We start from the raw sequence: 16,686 nt of genomic DNA, 5'->3' as shown, positions 1-16,686 counted from the left end.
ATTTTCCGATGCCGCACATAAGGCATGAAATCGCGACACAATCCTTGGACTCTATAGTCCGGTGGAAGCAATTCGATCTTCTGCGAAAAGTACTTACCGATGAAGAAACACCACCTATTCAAATTCTACAGAGTACGAATGATGCATTGAACAACACCAAATTGAAACTGTGGGTTAAACAACTGAAGGAGAAACTGATAAAAGAAGACATTTCTTTAGAAATGTTAATATATCGCCCACAACATGCCAAAGTAAAGCTGCAAAGGAACGATTGGCTGAAGACTTGTAAAGACAAATCAAAGTACACTATGAACATCCAATGCAATGCTGATCTAAGAGCCATCAATGAACCACCTCTATATCTATGCTTATTTCCAGATCCAAAAGTTCGAGACCTATTTTTAAAGATCCGACTGAATTTACTCCCGACCCGTGGAAGGCTAACTGAAATTATACAATTACCAGTCACAGACAGCCATTGCCGGTTTTGTATGGTACTAGATGTACCTGAAACATTGTATTATTTAATCATGGTTTGTCTGGCTTGGCTCATAAGAGAGCACTATTTGGTACTTTTCTTGGAATTGCAACATATCAACTAGAGCCTGCCTTAAGATGGGATCAACTGCTGAGTGGGCAAGACAAAAAGAAATCAATTTTTACGCTCACACAATTCATTGCTAATATATTAGACTTGGACATGAAACAGTCTAATGAAGTTAATTGACTATGATCAAAGGAAGAGATGGCAAAACGATTTGGAGCCTGTTTTTTTTCTCCCCTTTCTTTTTGCTTGCTTTTTTAATAATAATGTGTGATATTGGTCTTGAGAAAAGTGACTTGTATGATGTGTAGAAATGAAAGTTTAATTATAAACTATATCAGTTAACAAAAAAAAATAAAAAAATATTTATTCAAACAGGCTCTAGACATTGTCAAAAAAATCAACAGCAGATTCTGGATTCAAGCAAACGGAAAATAACAAATAATGTTTTTTATTTATTTACATATTAAATAGTTAAGCGTTGAAATAGAACCTGGTATGATTCACATTTTCCTTTTTTGCAGCTACTTTCAAAATGGCAAATATCAAGTGATGTAAATTTCAGAAATATACACGCCATCCTTAAAATAAATATCCTAGGCTGAGATAGCAAATGTATTATTTATGCCAAAAATCAGTAGCACTGCCTAGCTGGAGAGATCAAAATAAAATGTCTTCGATTTCATGCTACTCTAAAATGTGTGAATCTGATCCATTGAAACACTGCAACCCTCTTTAAAATGTTACGTTTGGCACCTTGAAATGGCGAATTCAAACACTGAAGGACTTCCATTGTTGAACAGATGGTACAGAAATAAAAGTCTGTGTAGCAACCAGTGATATTTTGTCTCATTAACGCTGCATGGCTATGGCCAAATTCTTGCGGGTAGTCATTAAGTCAGTCACTATCAAATTCTTCTATTTTGATCTCTTCCTCCTCCATGATGGCTTTAGCTCCGGAAGGCTGGGGCTGGCTGGATGGCAGCTCATTGTTTCCCATCTGAGCGGAGGACAATGATGCGCCTACTTGGTCTTCCTCACTGCATTGATTAGACATCTGTTCAAGTGCTTTCTCTACTAATGGTCCATTAAACTCTTCTTCCTCCCCACTATCGAGATCCGGGACGCCAGGATCTTTGTCAGTAAGAGCTTCAAGCTTCAACCTTTTGGAGAAAAGAAAGAAGAGCCTTTACGACATAATATAAACACAGAGAGAACCAACTTCAGATTCATCTGAAAACCGTGGGAATACAAAAATAGCAATGGCTTGTAACGTAGGTATCATTTATCTATACAGTGCCCCAAATGTACCAATTGGTTTAATTTCCAGAAACACCCTTAATTTCATATCCAACATCTGGAAATTAATTGACCTAGTAGTGTAGCAAAAACGTAGGATTATAATTTTCTGCAGATATCAAAATAAATTACAGTAGCTTTTTCCATTAGAAAACTACATCATAATCGAAGAACAAGTAATTTATCGTCTATAATATCTTTTCTAATTGATATGTCCTTTCTCCCACAGAGTGCACATCTTAGAAAAATCCTCCATGCTCAAGTATGGCTCCAGAAACGTTTTAAACCACTAGGGGGTGCAACGCGTCTGTACATCAGCATCCACGACTCAAGATGCAGTGTTCTCTGTGGTATATATGAATCCTACTGTACCTTCATGACCTCAGTTCTGCCTATTTTCCCCCACACTCCGAGGTTTAGGAAGCACAGAGCTGAAAGAGATTCTGTTAGGAGGCGTATGTGGAAGAGCAATGAGGAATCTGTGGGAGGGCGGAATCCCTTCGAAAGAAATGCCATAGGTGTCATAAATGGAGAATAAGAGTCTTACTTAGAGGACGTTTAGTATCCCAGCACTTGGAAACACCAGATGCAAGGTCTTTTTCTCTTCTGTACGAGTTTAAAATCATGTTCTTGCGCCAATGTGGATACATTTAGGTGTGATACTGCAAGGGAACTCATGTTTGTGGGCATATGAAATGCAACTATCTTTGTTTGCAGGAAGGACCGACCAGGATTGTATCAGTATCATAAATTCTCTCTGAATGGGGGGCGTGGCTAACAGCCATGCTTTAGAGACGCAGACCCAGGGAGCTCCTGCAAGATCAGATATTGATCCAAGGAATATACTGCCTAAAACATTGCAAAATGGAGGGCATGCAGTGAATTAGGGAGCTGTGGCACCACAAAGCGAAAATAATAAACAGTGTGCTGTACCCCTGCAGTGGTACGGACAAGCAAATTGGCGGCCACCCGGCATCCAAAAAGGCAGCTGACAGGGAGCAATCGCAAGGCTGAGAAGCCCTGAAGATTAACACCTGAGACGGAGGTTGAGGGCGAAGATTAGAGCCAACTAAAGCGGAGCGCAAGCAGATCGGGAGTGGTAGGCCGTGATAGAATGCAGGTCAGAGAAGCCAAAACGAAGTGCAGCACGCGAGCAATGAAGCAGCTACATACGCTCTGACAACATAAAAGAGCGTGCGGTTACAGAGGGAACCAGGGCGAACCTTGAAAATGGTGCACAGAGGACTGGATCGCTGTGGCACAGCAGAACGAATATAGAGTGACCGAGCAATGGGCTCAGTGGCGGCGCAGGATAAGAACCGGTGAACAGCCTGCCCTCCCACGGTTTAACTGCAACAACATACCGGATGAGCTGACAGGCTTCTGAGGCGGAGCTGTGGCTGACAGAAGGCTGCACCCTTGGTGAGAGAAGGTGGCGAGTGACAGGGACAGTAAGCCGGCAAAAGCTACCGCAGAGCAGTGAATGAGACACCATGTGAGAGTCCCAAGGCACCTGAGGCAGCACACAGGCAATCTTTGATCCCCCGGCTGAGACAGTGCTCAGACAGTTCGGATGAGGCGCATTACAGGCGGGGGTTAGGGGGCTCTGGGATAGGAGACTGACACCCAAGTGAGTTAAGGATCTCCCCCCACACCCCAAGGAACAATTGACGGCACAGAGTGCTGGGCATAAAGTACCAGACTCCTAATTTTAGAGCAGGTAAAGTGGTGAATGCGAGTCCCCAGGAAGGAGCCCCTTGACATCCAGACACCTAAAAAAGCATCCACACAGCCTTTGGTGCTCTAGCTAAGACCGAACCTGAACAGAGTGCACCCCTTGAGGGAGTGGTGGATCGCAATACCAGAGAGAATATACTTGCCTGTATCCGGTAGATGACTTGTGGGGTCTCAGAGAGTACCAGCTACTGGACCTGGGTTTGGAGTGGTCCCTATGGATGTTCAGGTACTTGAGAGTAAATAGCTAGCATGACCTATTGATACGCATGAGCGAAACACGCAGTTGGCAAAGGATGGTCTCGAGAAGACCATGCAATTCTGAGAGAGATTGCCGCTGTCAATGGTTGGTAGAGCAGCTTTAATGAAAATGGTGGTGCTACCGCGCTTGTTGTATCATCTGATAAATGTTCCATAGGATATACCTGGAAAGTGGATAGTATCACCAGGTAGTTCCTATGGGAAGGAAAGAGGAATAGAATTGCGTTAAGCACGCTACAGAGGGACTACATAGGGAGGGGGAATCAAAATGGCCAATTTCGAATTATAACATGCATCAGGACAGCTGCAGTTTGTGATGGAGTGGCTAGCTGACGAGACCTCATTAGATACGCAGCTCCTACAACCATGGTTGATACTTTGGATGGAGGAGGGAAGCTTACCACAGGAGCCGAACCTACTGACACATGGCCGAAAGGTGTACGGAGAGCTTGGAAACTAATAGGTGTTAAAGACCTCTATACCCCTAACATTCCTTTGATAGCGAAAAAGGAAATTAAGGCGCATTGGGAGAATAGAGGGGTGGCCACTCTAGGGGACTTAAATTAGGAAAGGAAAGCTGACTGACTGAGACTATAACCCGAGAGTGCAGGGTTACAAGGGGCAATTTTTGATGCATATGAGCCTAGCTGAGATAATCTCAGAGAGGTGGCCTGAGGTGCGGACGAGGATTGAAAATGACCGCACACTGGAGATCATGTACAACATGTAGGAAGGGGGCCATGTGGTGGCTCGGCTGTATGAGGTGCTGCTGGGCCAATGGAAATGGGAAGCCTTGCGAGCGGGCTGGGAGGCGGACCTGGGTAAAATGTTTACAGATGCAGAATGGACAAGAGCACTCCTTTACACAAAGCAGGTCTCAAGAAACGCAAGGTTCAAGCTTGCACAACTGATTTTGACGCAGTGCGCACACATGACGCTGCATAAGATAGAGAATTCCAGGGGCGAGTCGACAGGCCTTCCCACAGGTGTGACTCTATGGAGCAGGAATGTTCCACATGTTCTGGACCGGTCCTTTGATTAAAACCTTCTGGGCATCAATCAAACAGGATAGCTGGGGAGGAGTGGAGATGCATGGTTGGCAACCTGAGGCCTGTCTGCTGGGCATGTTTCCCAAGGGGGACAAGAGAGGGGAGGAGAGAAGCGCACAGCACACTAAACAAAAATGAAAGACTTTATTTGCATATTGGCAAAGCGTAGAATAGCCATAGCCTGGAAGTCGGTTGCAGGTCCTAGTGTTGAGGCATGGTGAGGAGATTTACAAAGGTGGGTGATGGCAGAGACAGTGATATGGGGTTACCAGACATTTGGTCGAAAAAAATTGGTCGACCAGACAAATGGTCGAATCAATTTGGTCGAAAACCAAATGGTCGAATTTTTTTTTTTTATTTTAACCCTTTTTTTAATTTTTTTGGGGGGTCTCCCCTAACCCCCTTTTTTTCTCTAAAAACCCCTTTTTTTACAAAACGAAAACCCGAAAAATAAATATATAAATAAAAAAAAAATTCGACCATTTGGTTTTCGACCAAATTGCGTCGACCAAATGTCAATCGACCAGTTTTCAGTCGACCAAATGACTGGACACCTGTTATGGCACAGGGCAGTGTGCAGACGTTTAAGAGTGCAGCAAGGATATACTGTCCTGGAATGCACTCACACAGGCAATGTTTGACACCCCATCGGGATCACAATGTATGCAGGATGAGACATAGCAGATTATCCTATTGAATGGCACAGGGGAAGACAGGCGGAGACAGCGAAGGTGTCACAAGCGAGAATGGTCTGATTTGTTGAAGGGGAGGTGACGTGGGGAATGGGAGAAAGGAGGGGATTACGACTGTTACAGAAAAAAGGAAACAGGTGGATGATACTGCATTGACAATCTGAATGGACCGGATAGGCCTAGAGAGCCTGGCATCTTGCCCCTGAAAAGGGACTTAGTTGGCTCACCCAACAACCATGAGATGAACAAGTGACTTTCTTACCTGGTAACGTTCTTTCGATGGGATTTTCCGACGACATATTCCACATCTATGACAGTAATCACCACAGCTGTGCTGCTTCGGGAAATTTTTCGGCGTCTGTGTCCTGCGTCGATGACGTCAATACGCTGTCCCTCGAGGGCCTCCGTCAAGCCAACGTCACCGGATGTTATAAGTAAGACGCACAACGCCCGTAGCCTCAGTTGTAGTTTTTTTCCCCAGAACGTGTGGCGCCAATCTTCTGCCAGAATGAATACAGAAAGCCTTGCGGAAACGTAAGCTGCAATCGCATAAGAAATTCTGTAGAGGGGCAGGCTGGGAGGGTTGGATGTGGAATACGTCGTCGGAACATCCCATCAACTTATTCCACATCTATGACAGACTCCCAAAGCAGTACCAACATATGGAGGTGGGAAAAGAATTTAGAATTTTAGAATGCCCAATCAAATTGCAGAATAGAGGACCGCCTTGCCAAAGGCCAAATCTTGTCCATGGATAGAATCCAGGGAGTAGTGTTTTACAAAAGTAAGGACAGAGGCCCAAGTGGCTGCTTCACAAATGTTGCGAATGGGAACACCCCTTTGCAGAGCAGCTGAGGCAGCCACACCCCTAGTAGACTGGGCCCGTAAGCCTACCGGAGGGTCCATACCTGCCAAACGGTAACATTCAGAGGATGTCAAGTCAAGATAATCCACCTGGGCAAGGTCGGTTTAGTAACAGCTTGACCCAAACGCCTTCCAGCGTATCCTACAAAGAGCTGATCATCCACTCTGACCCAGGACATGCGTGAGATGTAGAAACTTAAAGCTCTCCTAGGATCCAACCTATGAAGCTTCTCTTCCTTACCAGAATGCAGAGGCGGATAGAACGCCGGAAGAATTACCTTCTGGCTCAAATGAAATTCCGAGACAACCTTCGGAAGAAAAGAAGGACGAACCCTAAAGACAACCCTGTCCTTATGGAACACTGTGAAAGGTGTCTTGGCGGATAGTGCCTGCCACTCACTCACTCTGCGAGCGGAAGTAACCGCAACTAAAAATACAGTCTTAAATGACACAGCCTCAATGGACAAGAATGTAAGGGCTCAAACGGAGCTCCCATCAGGAACTTGCTCGGGAGAGCACGCCCTGATCAACCAATCATCCAGGTAGGGGTAGACGTGAATCCCCCCCTTTCCTGAGATACGCTGCCACCACCACCATGAGCTTGGTGAAGACCCTCGGGCAGAGGTAAATCTGAACGGCAGGACCCGAAACTGAAAATGCGATTCACCAACCGCGAACCTCAGGAACTTCTTGTGCTTGGGATGAATCGGCACATGAAAGTAAGCATCCTTGAGGTCGAGAGACACCAACTATTCCTGAAGTTGAAGAGCCTGGTCGACTTGGGAGAGAGTTACCATCTGGAACTTGTCCTTCCTGAGGAGCTTGTTCAGCCAACGCAAGTCCATGATGGGTCTCAAAACCCTTTTTTCGGGATCAAAAAATATGGGGAATACCATCCCTTGTTCCTCTACGCTACAGGCACCAGTTCTATGGCGCCTTTCTCCAGCAGGGATTTGATTTCCTGCGCAATGAGTGGATCCGGACTCTTCAACAAGAGCTTTCCTGGTGTATTGTGGTGAGGCCTCTGCCGGAAAGGAAGACAGTAGCCGTGGGCTATGATCTCCAGAACCCACACATCTGAAGTAATGGCACGCAATTCTACAAGATGCTGCGCCAGCCTTCCCCCAATCGGTGAACCATGGGACATGGCCTCATGACTGAGCTGAAGCAGCTGCGGCAGTCAAAGAGGCAACTGCCCGAGCGGCTTTGGCACCTCGAGTACCTTGTTTTCCACCTCTGGTACTCCTACGTTGGCCCCTTTGACTGGCAGCTCCCCTCGATCTGCCAAAGGAAAAGTAATATCGAAAGGAACCTCACGTCCATTGCTGTCCCCTAGAACGAAAAGGCAGAGGTTGACGTACTGCAGTGCTCAACGACTTTGCTGCAGCTTTGGAGGTCTGCAACCTCTCAAGGCTCTCGTCAGCCTTTCTGCCAAAAAGATTGTCACCATCAAAGGGCATGTTGAGGAGCTGGTACTATAAATCAGGAGAAAACCCTGACTTCCACAACCACGCAAACCTACGCATCACGGTGCTTGCGGCCATGGACCGGCTGACACAGTCTGCCACGTCCAGACCCGACTGAACGGATTCACACATGGCATCCTTGCCATCCTGAACGAGGGCAAGAAAACCCTCCCGTTCCTCCCCTTCGGGAATATGTTCAGCCGCCAAAGAAACACAATTCCACAGAGTGTGAGTGAGTTGGCTGCCTTTAAAGCCATACCCCCCGATGAAAACACTTTCTTCGCCCAACCTTCAAAGCGCTTGTCCCTATCCGGAGGGATGGTAGGGTACGCAGCCTGCTTTGCTATGGCGTAGCCACCTGCACCACCAAACTCTTTGGAGTGCGGTGCAAAGACAAGTAGCCGGGGTCGCCAATGGCTGGACGGTATTTTTTCGGTAGTGACTTATTCACTGCCGGGAGTCCAAGCCGCCGCCACCCTTCTTTGTAAAGCCATATGAAATGGCAGCACCGAGTCAGTGGGTGGACCTTGGTCCAAAATATCTGTCAGGGCATCCTGCAGAAAATCTACAGATGGAGCAGACCACCCCAAGTACTCCGTCACCCTCGACATGGGACGCCTGTACGACAAGTCGGCGTGTGTACCAGTCTCAAGACTGCCAAACTCAACCTCCGGAGAGGTGTCCAGACCACTGGCATCATGCAAGGATTGACGCAGGTCTTCCATCTGGCTATGACCCGATAACAGGTCATCAGGAACCTCAGGAGGAACAAACCCCTCCACATCTGACCCTTCATCCACCTCTGAGATGTAATCCAAAGGCTGGAATAAATCCCTGGATGAGGGTAAAGAAAAAGGCTCAAACACAGGCCTCACTGATTTACTCAGGGTTTCCACCGGTTTCCGGTCCGGGGCACCTCCGATAAAGCCTCCTCAAAGGGCGTAGAGGAAATCGACTTCGACAACGGCTTTGAGGCCGGAGCCCCAAGCGTGTCCTTCGAAGGCCTCGGCGCCGATGACTTTCTCGGAGGCGGAGCCTCAAGAGAGCACCTCGACGGACATGGCTCTGACGGCGTCGATGCCTTCTTAGAAGGCCTCACAGGTTCCAACAGTCTTGAGGGTGACGAGGGCCGGGACCTGGAGCGGGCATGGCTACAGAGATCCACCTTGTCCGATCGGTATCTCGACGGCTCCTGATGATCGCGCCGAAACCGCGAGCCCGAAGGCGTGCGAGCGGCGGCCCTAGTGTGTTCCTTGCTGGCTTCTTTGGAAGGCGCGGACGGAACGGAGCCCTGAGATTCGAAAATCGCCATCATCTCCTTGTGAAATGCGTCCCATTCCACCGGAGATGAATGCTTGTTGGGACAAGCTACCCGGCGTCTGGCAGAGTCCTCGGACGAGGACGGGAAAGGCGACCGGTGACGGTGCTTCCGAGAGTGCCTAGAAGAGACAGAGGAATGGCAGGAACCACTCCGGGGCCGAGACCCCCTGGACTTACGCCGACGCTGAGATTCGCCCCTCGAATCGTCCGTCGAAAGCCCAGCAGATTTCGACTTACGGGGTTTGGAAACCCTACCTAGAGATAACTTCTTCCGCTCCCGCAAGGCCTTCGACGTCAAAGACTGGTATTCATCGCAGTCATCGGTGGCATAGTCCTCGCCGAGGCACCACAGGCAGACATCGTGCAAGTCTGTAAGCGACATCTTGGAACCGCAGTTGTGGCACTTCTTGAAGCCCGACCTCGGGGTAGAAGAAGACCAAGACATGATTCTCACAATAAAGAAAGAAAGCCGGAAGCTCAATGGACTGGTTCACGTGGAATTTGGAAATAAACTTAGGTGAGAACCTAGGGTGTGTACGCAAAACCAGTTTATCTTTGTGGACTGTAAAGAAGGATCCAGCACTGACAGAGCCTGAATTTCACTAACCCTTCTTATGGATGTAATAGCTACTAAGAAGGCTGTCTTATAAGTCAGGTGTTTGAGACTGCTTTTATGCATGGGTTCGAATGGGGGACCCATGAGTTTAGCTAGCACCACATTAAGGTCCCACCCTGGTGGTGGGTTTGAAATAGGAGGGTGAAGTCTCTTTACTCCTTCCATGAAGGCTTTAACCACTGGAACTTTCCACCACCACACCTTGTTAAGGGAGGTGGTGCATGCTGACAGAGCTGCCAGATGTACCTTCAGTGAGTTAAAAACCAGTCCTGCATCCAGCAGGTGGAGCATGTATGTAACAATAGATGAAGGAGTGCAATCAACTGGGTTGATTTGTCTATTCTGGCACCAGATAGCGAATCTCTTCCACTTGTCAAAGTAGCAGTGCCTTGTGTTAGGCGTCCTAGATTCTTTTAGGATGTCCATACATCTTTGAGGTAAATTGAGATGTCCAAACTCTATGACCTCAGGAGCCATGCTGCTAGGTTCATTGAGCTGGGTAGAGAATGTTCTGTTTGACCTTGATGCTGGGACAGTAGGTTGTACCAGCCCGGGAGTTTGATGGGTTCGCACGTCACTAGTCTGCGTAAGTGTGGGAACCACGGTTGTCTCGCCCACATGGGAGCAACTAGGACGAGCGTCATCGATTCCCTGTTCATCTTGTTCACCACCTTCCTGATGAGGAGAGTTGGTGTAAAAGCGTATGCAAACATTCTTGACCAGTTCATCCACAGGGCGTTCCCCTGGGAGCCTGGTTGTGGGAATCTGGATGTGAATCTTGGGCATTGTCTGTTTTCGCTTGTGGCAAATAGGTCTATGGTGGGGGACCCCACTGAGAGAAGAGATCTTATACGATCTCTCTGTGTAGACACCATTCTTGCTCCTCTGGGAGGGGATCTCTGCTTAGTGCATCTGCTAGAGAATTGAGATCCCCTGGAACATGTTGCGATGACAGGAACATGTTCCATTTGAGTGCCCATGTCCAAATTCTCTGGGCAAGTTTGGACAGATTTGGCGAACGAGTCCCTCCCTGCTTGTTTATGTAAAACATGGCTGTAGTGCTGTCCGTCCGGATCTGCACTGACAGATTTAGCAGGTAGGGCTTGAACACTTGAAGCGCTCTGAATACCGCCAGAAGCTCTAGCAGGTTAATGTGATTCTTGGCCACTGAGTGAGACCAGAGACCTTGAGCTGTGTGGTGGAGTAGGTGAGCTCCCCACCCTGTAAGGCATGCATCGGTTGTGACTACCGCCTGTATTTCGGGATCGTAAAAGGGTTTCCCCTTGGACAGATTTTCTCTTGTCCAACAGTGAAGGCTTTGTACCAGTGTTGGTGAAACAACCACTAGATCGTCCCACTGACCACTTGTCTGAGACCACTGTTTCGCCAACCATTCCTGCATGGGACGCATGTGCTGGCGCGCGTGGGGGACCAGGTAAATACATGACGCCATCATGCCTAGCAAACGCATTGCTTTGCGTACCGTTATCTGACGACCGGCCTGATATTGAGGAATTTGCAGTAGTATATTCCGAATTCTCTCCTCTGATGGAAAGGTCAACCCCTCTTGTGTGTCTAGGATAGCTCCTAGGAACTGTTTGGAGGTGCTTAGCACCAGACTTGACGTTTTCTCATTTATTGAGAAACTCAATTCGAAGAGGAGGTCGATTGTTCTTTGAATGTTCGTTCTGCAAATCGCTGGGGTTTCCCCCGTGAGGAGCCAGTTGTCCAGGTAACGGTACACTGGGATTGCCTCCCTGCGTAGGTGTGCTGCCGCCACCGCCAGTACCTTGGTGAATACCCTTGGAGCCGAGTCTATTCCGAAGGGCAGTACCTTGAACTGGTAGTGCCGACTGTCCACCTTGAAGCGCAAGTACTTTCTGTGCGCTGGGAACATGGAAATATGAAAATAGGCATCTTTCATGTCCAATGTTGCCATGTAGTCCCCCTTTTTCAGGAGGGGGGATTACCTCTTGGAGAGTTGTCATGTGAAACTTTTGGGGCTTGACATATTGGTTTGCAGGCCGTAAGTCTAATACTGGGCGCATTGTTAAATCTTTCTTTGGTACAAGGAAGTAAGTTGAATAAATACCCTTGTTTACCTAGTGTCCCGGGACGAGTTCGATCGCGCCCTTTGCTAGCAGATTGACGAGCTCCTCAAGGAGGATTCTTTGGTGGTCTAGAGAATGTGTTCTTTGTCGTGGAGGGTGGTTTCGGGGACGCTCTAACAGTTCTATGTAGTATCCTGCGGACACTGTGGACAGCACCCATCTGTCTGATGTGATCCCTTCCCAAGCTTGGGTGAAGTTGGAAATTCGTCCTCCTACCGGGGATGCGTGAGAAGGGACCCTGAACGGAGCGTCACTGTTTTGGTGGAGGCATGCCGCTGCCTCTACTGGGGCTGCCTCTACCTTTACCCCGTCCTCTCTTATTCCCTCTGCTATAACCTTGGGTAGACTGTTGGTTATTGTTCCACTGCGTACCCTGGCCCTGGGAATAGTTTGACCCTCTTTGGGAATTTTGTCCACGTGTGCGGCGAAAATTACCATTACCCCTTTGATTAGGGGGTTTGGTGGTTAGTTGACCTAGGGACTTGAGTGTTTCATACGCGTCCTCGGCCGCCTTACCGAACAATAGATCTGGCTCCACCGGTTTGTCTAGCAATGATGCTTGGGTTTCGGCCTTGAATCCAGACTGCCGTAACCAAGCATGTCTCTTGATAACATACCCTCTGCTATCAATCTACCGGCATAATCGGCGGCTTCAAAGGTTGCCTTTAAAATGCAACCGGATACGGCTCTTCCTTCTGCTGTGACTCGTGCCAATTGGCTCTTTAGGGGCTCTGGGGCGGAATCTATGAGTGCCGTGACTTCCTCCCACTGGTGGCAGTTATAACTCGCCAGAAGGGTGGTGGAGTTGGCGATTCTTGCTTGGTAGGCGGAAGTGGAGGCAACCTTTCTGCCGATCCCATACATTTTCTTGCTCTCCTTGTCGGGAGGAGCTTCTGATGATAAGGGCGTTCCTGCCCTCTTGCGGGTGTTTGTAACAACTAGGGAGTCCGGTTTCAGATGCCCTCTTATATACAGTGGGTCCGATTGGGCTGCCCTGAACAGAATCTCAACCCTGGGGTTGACTGCCCTGGTGAGTTTGGGGTTTACCAGTGAAGGGTCTATTCTTCTTTGGATCGACTTAAGGATAGGGATGGCCTGCTCAACAGGTCTCCTTTCTCCCACCAACTCTTCAGCAAAATCTCTTTCCTCTTAAGCACCCTGGGTGTAAATGTGGAAGTGGTTTGCTGCTCTAGATAGGACTTCATTTAGAAGGGGCTGGTTGTCGACAGGGGAGTCGGTAACCCGTGGTTCTTTATCTACTGGGGAATCGACCCTGTATATTGCTGGGTCGTCCTCTTCCTCCTCTTGTTCCTCATCGTCCCCATAGTAGCCTGTCCCAGTCTGTTCTTCCAACGTGCCCATATCTGTATCCTCACAAAGGGAAGGCTCTTCTTGTTCCTGAGAATACAGGTGAATGTGGAAGCGATCTGAAGACCGTGTTGTTTCGAACCGGGACTTTTTACTTGGGGGGATTGGATCCTTGGAGCCTGAGGGCGCCGACCCGTTGGGGTTATAAGTGAGAAAATGTTTGGAATTTTTAGCATAGAAATCTGCCAATGATGACATTCTTGACATGACTCTGTCCTCACTAGACCACTCTCTTGAACTGGAAATGACTCTGCCTGGGGGGAGTTTCCCTGTCATCTATAATAGAGGTGAGAGACCTGTCTGTCTGTCTGAGCGGAGTGGAATGTTTCTGCGGTGTGGAAGTAGGCTGAGACTGCTTCCTCTGTTGTTTTGCCCCCTCCTCGTGGCTGGAAGGGTGTTTACCCTGCTTCTTTGGGCCTTCGGAGCTTTTCGTCGCCTGGCGTCGAGCTTCGGTAGTGGTGGTACTATCCTTCGACCGTGTAGGTTGGGACTCGGGAAGGGGCGCTACTTGTGCTGACGCCGACTCCTGGAGTGCGGTCTGGGGATAGAGGTCGGTTTAGTCTTCCGACGATCGAACCTCGGTTACCTGGGGGAGCGAGGCACTTTTGGCAATAGTGGATGATTGCCTGGCGTCATGCGGCGATCTAGACCGCGAACGCCCTGAGGACGCCGATTCGGACCGTTCCCTATGTGCCTCTTTCCGAGAGCTCGACATGCGCGTCGAGTCTCAGTGAGACTGTGTGTTTGGAAGTGCTGTGGGTTGCGCTTACGTCGCTGGGGTCTTTCCCATAGCCGCCCTGCCGGACGACCTTCCGAGGTCGGGGACCTGCGCCTGGCTGTCTTTCGACGCTGTGTTGCCGTCCGAAGTACGGCGTTGCTGCCGTCGCTGAAGGCACCCTCCGCGGCCATGGCCTCTTGACGCCTGGCATGGTGGGCCCAACGCTTGGTGGAACGGTCTTTTAGTGTTTTAGGTTTGAACCTACTACACGCTCTGCAATTTGCCTCGGGGTGATCCCTTGGCAAGCAGAGATTGCACATGGCGTGTCTGTCAACCCAAGGATACTTGCAGTTGCACTTTGGGCAAAATTGGAAAGGGTTACCCTCCATATGCACCTTGAGGCAGCGGGCTGTTAAGTGTAGGAATATATATAAGAAAGTATATAAGTGTGTAGAGTATGTCCACCCCCCACTCTCCCTACTTGTAGGGCCGAGGCCAGAGGCCTTCCGAGGCCCGGGCCGAGGCCAGAGGCCTTCCTAGGCCCACTCCGTTGTGAAGCTCTCGATGGTCGCTTTCTTCTCCGGTTCGGCGTCGAGTGTCGAATTTCAGTGACTCGACGTTAGGGTGGAGAAAAAGGGGGAAATATAACAATATTTTTCAAAGTATGGCTAATGCCAGGGAACTCCGCTGAATGCTTCCGACCAGTATGGCGGTAAAAAACAATCTGAGGGTCCTACACGCGTGAGGGATCATGGGTACAGTGGACGTCACACTAGGGAGAGTATTACTGGCACACCCTGTCCGTGCCGATGCCCATTTTCGAATTTCGAAAAACAAACTAATACTCTGCAGCTTCCACTAGATATCGGCCTATGCACAGCATGTGATCTAAGCAGATTCCACAAGCCTCAGAAGTATACACACACACACACACACACACACACACACACACACACACACACACACACACACACACACACACACACACACACACACACACACACACACACACACACACACACACACACACACACACACACACACACACACACACACACACACACACACACACACACACACACACACACACACACACACACACACACACACACACACACACGGCATGAATACACAGATCCCACAGTCAGCACCACCCCCATTTAGCATTGCAGGCCTGCCTTATCCCCATTCCATCCAACTGGTAGCACATGAAGGCACGGTGCACCACCGCTGTGAGGATCTCTTTACTAAATTACTAAAAACCTGGCTCTTCAATACCAGAGACTAAAACCGAAACAGTAAGACAAATGACTAAACAGGAAAGGACAATGACAGGCTCCCAGACCCGACTGAGAAGCACTCAGGGAACCGGGAGGGGTGACGCTGGACAGAGTAGTTCACATGCGAGACCCATGGAGACGGAGGCAACATCCCAACCAATCTTTACCATCCACCACCTGCCACCCGCCTGTATAGCTTCAACTGGGTAGCACTGGGTTGTGGAACTGGCGAGATACCATCAATCACCACACTAACTGAGGTAGATAGACTGGCAGGTGCACTAGCCATGTGGGTGGGGGTGAGGAACATGCAAGGTTGTTAACGGAACGGGCGGAGGAGACAGCGAGATGCTCAAGGGGCCTCAAATGCAAAACGGGCAAGAACCTTCAGAAACACAGGGTGCCTAAGGTTACGCGAGCCCAACTGGTCAATTCAGGACAGAGATACAGACTAACCAATACCACTAACAATTTTCCTCCTCTGCATACACCTCTCAAACTCCAAACCAAACACAACCACAAACCTCCCGCACAACAAACCGCAGAAACTTCACTACATTGCAACAACAAAACAATAAACACACATAGACTCGCACATCAGTACACGACAACTACCGGCCGCATACACCCCAGGCCCAGCCGACGGACCCACTGGGCTGAGGCTGCCAACAGCAAATCACCGCACTCTTGCACTTTTCCAGCCTCCACCCACTAACTCACCCTCTCTCCCTCCCGCTTTCAGAGCCGCCAGAGCGCCAGGGGACCACTCCGGTGGTGATACTGCGCGGTACAACCCGAGCCCATTCCAAAAAGCACTGAAATTGTCAATTGTGGGCCAACACCCATCACAGAGTCCACTACTCAGGATTTGTGGCCCAGGAAGAGGGTCCGCCCCATGTTGTCCTACACGGCGGGCGAGGCTGCACACCCACTGCACACTCCCCATGTAGCCACAAAAGATCCCTTCATTTATTTTATTTTTACATGTCTAGAGAGGTTCCTACAGTACCGAAAGATCCTGCAGATAAGTAGCGCAATCGACTATGGCGACTGTCATTAATGCCTGCCTGAATGGAGCCCTCCCTGAAGGAGGTTGATCATGAACGCCCACTAAAGCAAGTCTGTGTAGAGTTGTGTGGGGTATCAGTATAATGTCCTTTATGTCCCCACTGAACTGTGACCACTGGCTCCTCAGGGACCAGCGATTGTACCCGAAGTATTGATTTGAGTATTGTGAAGATGCAGGACGAAACCACCCTAGTGTAGCAGGATCTCTCAAAACCTTTCCCGGTTCCCCTAATAATAAAGCTGCCAGATCAGATGTGACCCTGGTGGAATGTCATTAAAATTTCTGGGAGACAATA

The 16,686-nt window shown here is 49.0% G+C and overlaps 1 protein-coding gene across 3 annotated transcripts in view; it reads right to left on the bottom strand.

The window, feature by feature from the left end:
• Positions 1-962: 962 nt before the first annotated feature.
• RAD17 (RAD17 checkpoint clamp loader component) overlaps positions 963-16,686 on the bottom strand; it is a 1,130,765-nt gene continuing 1,115,041 nt past the window's right edge. For all 3 annotated transcript variants that reach the window (XM_069627538.1, XM_069627537.1, XM_069627539.1), the window contains one exon: positions 963-1,707. In XM_069627538.1, the coding sequence (XP_069483639.1) occupies positions 1,443-1,707 (265 nt within the window). In that variant the 3' untranslated portion in view covers positions 963-1,442. The remainder of the gene's footprint in view (positions 1,708-16,686) is intronic.

Source organism: Ambystoma mexicanum, chromosome 6p (assembly GCF_040938575.1).
Source record: "Ambystoma mexicanum isolate Mex_15411 chromosome 6p, UKY_AmexF1_1, whole genome shotgun sequence".
NCBI lineage: Eukaryota > Metazoa > Chordata > Amphibia > Caudata > Ambystomatidae > Ambystoma > Ambystoma mexicanum.
The sequence above is the reverse complement of the archived record's forward strand: the minus strand, read 5'-3'. Positions and strand labels throughout refer to the sequence as shown.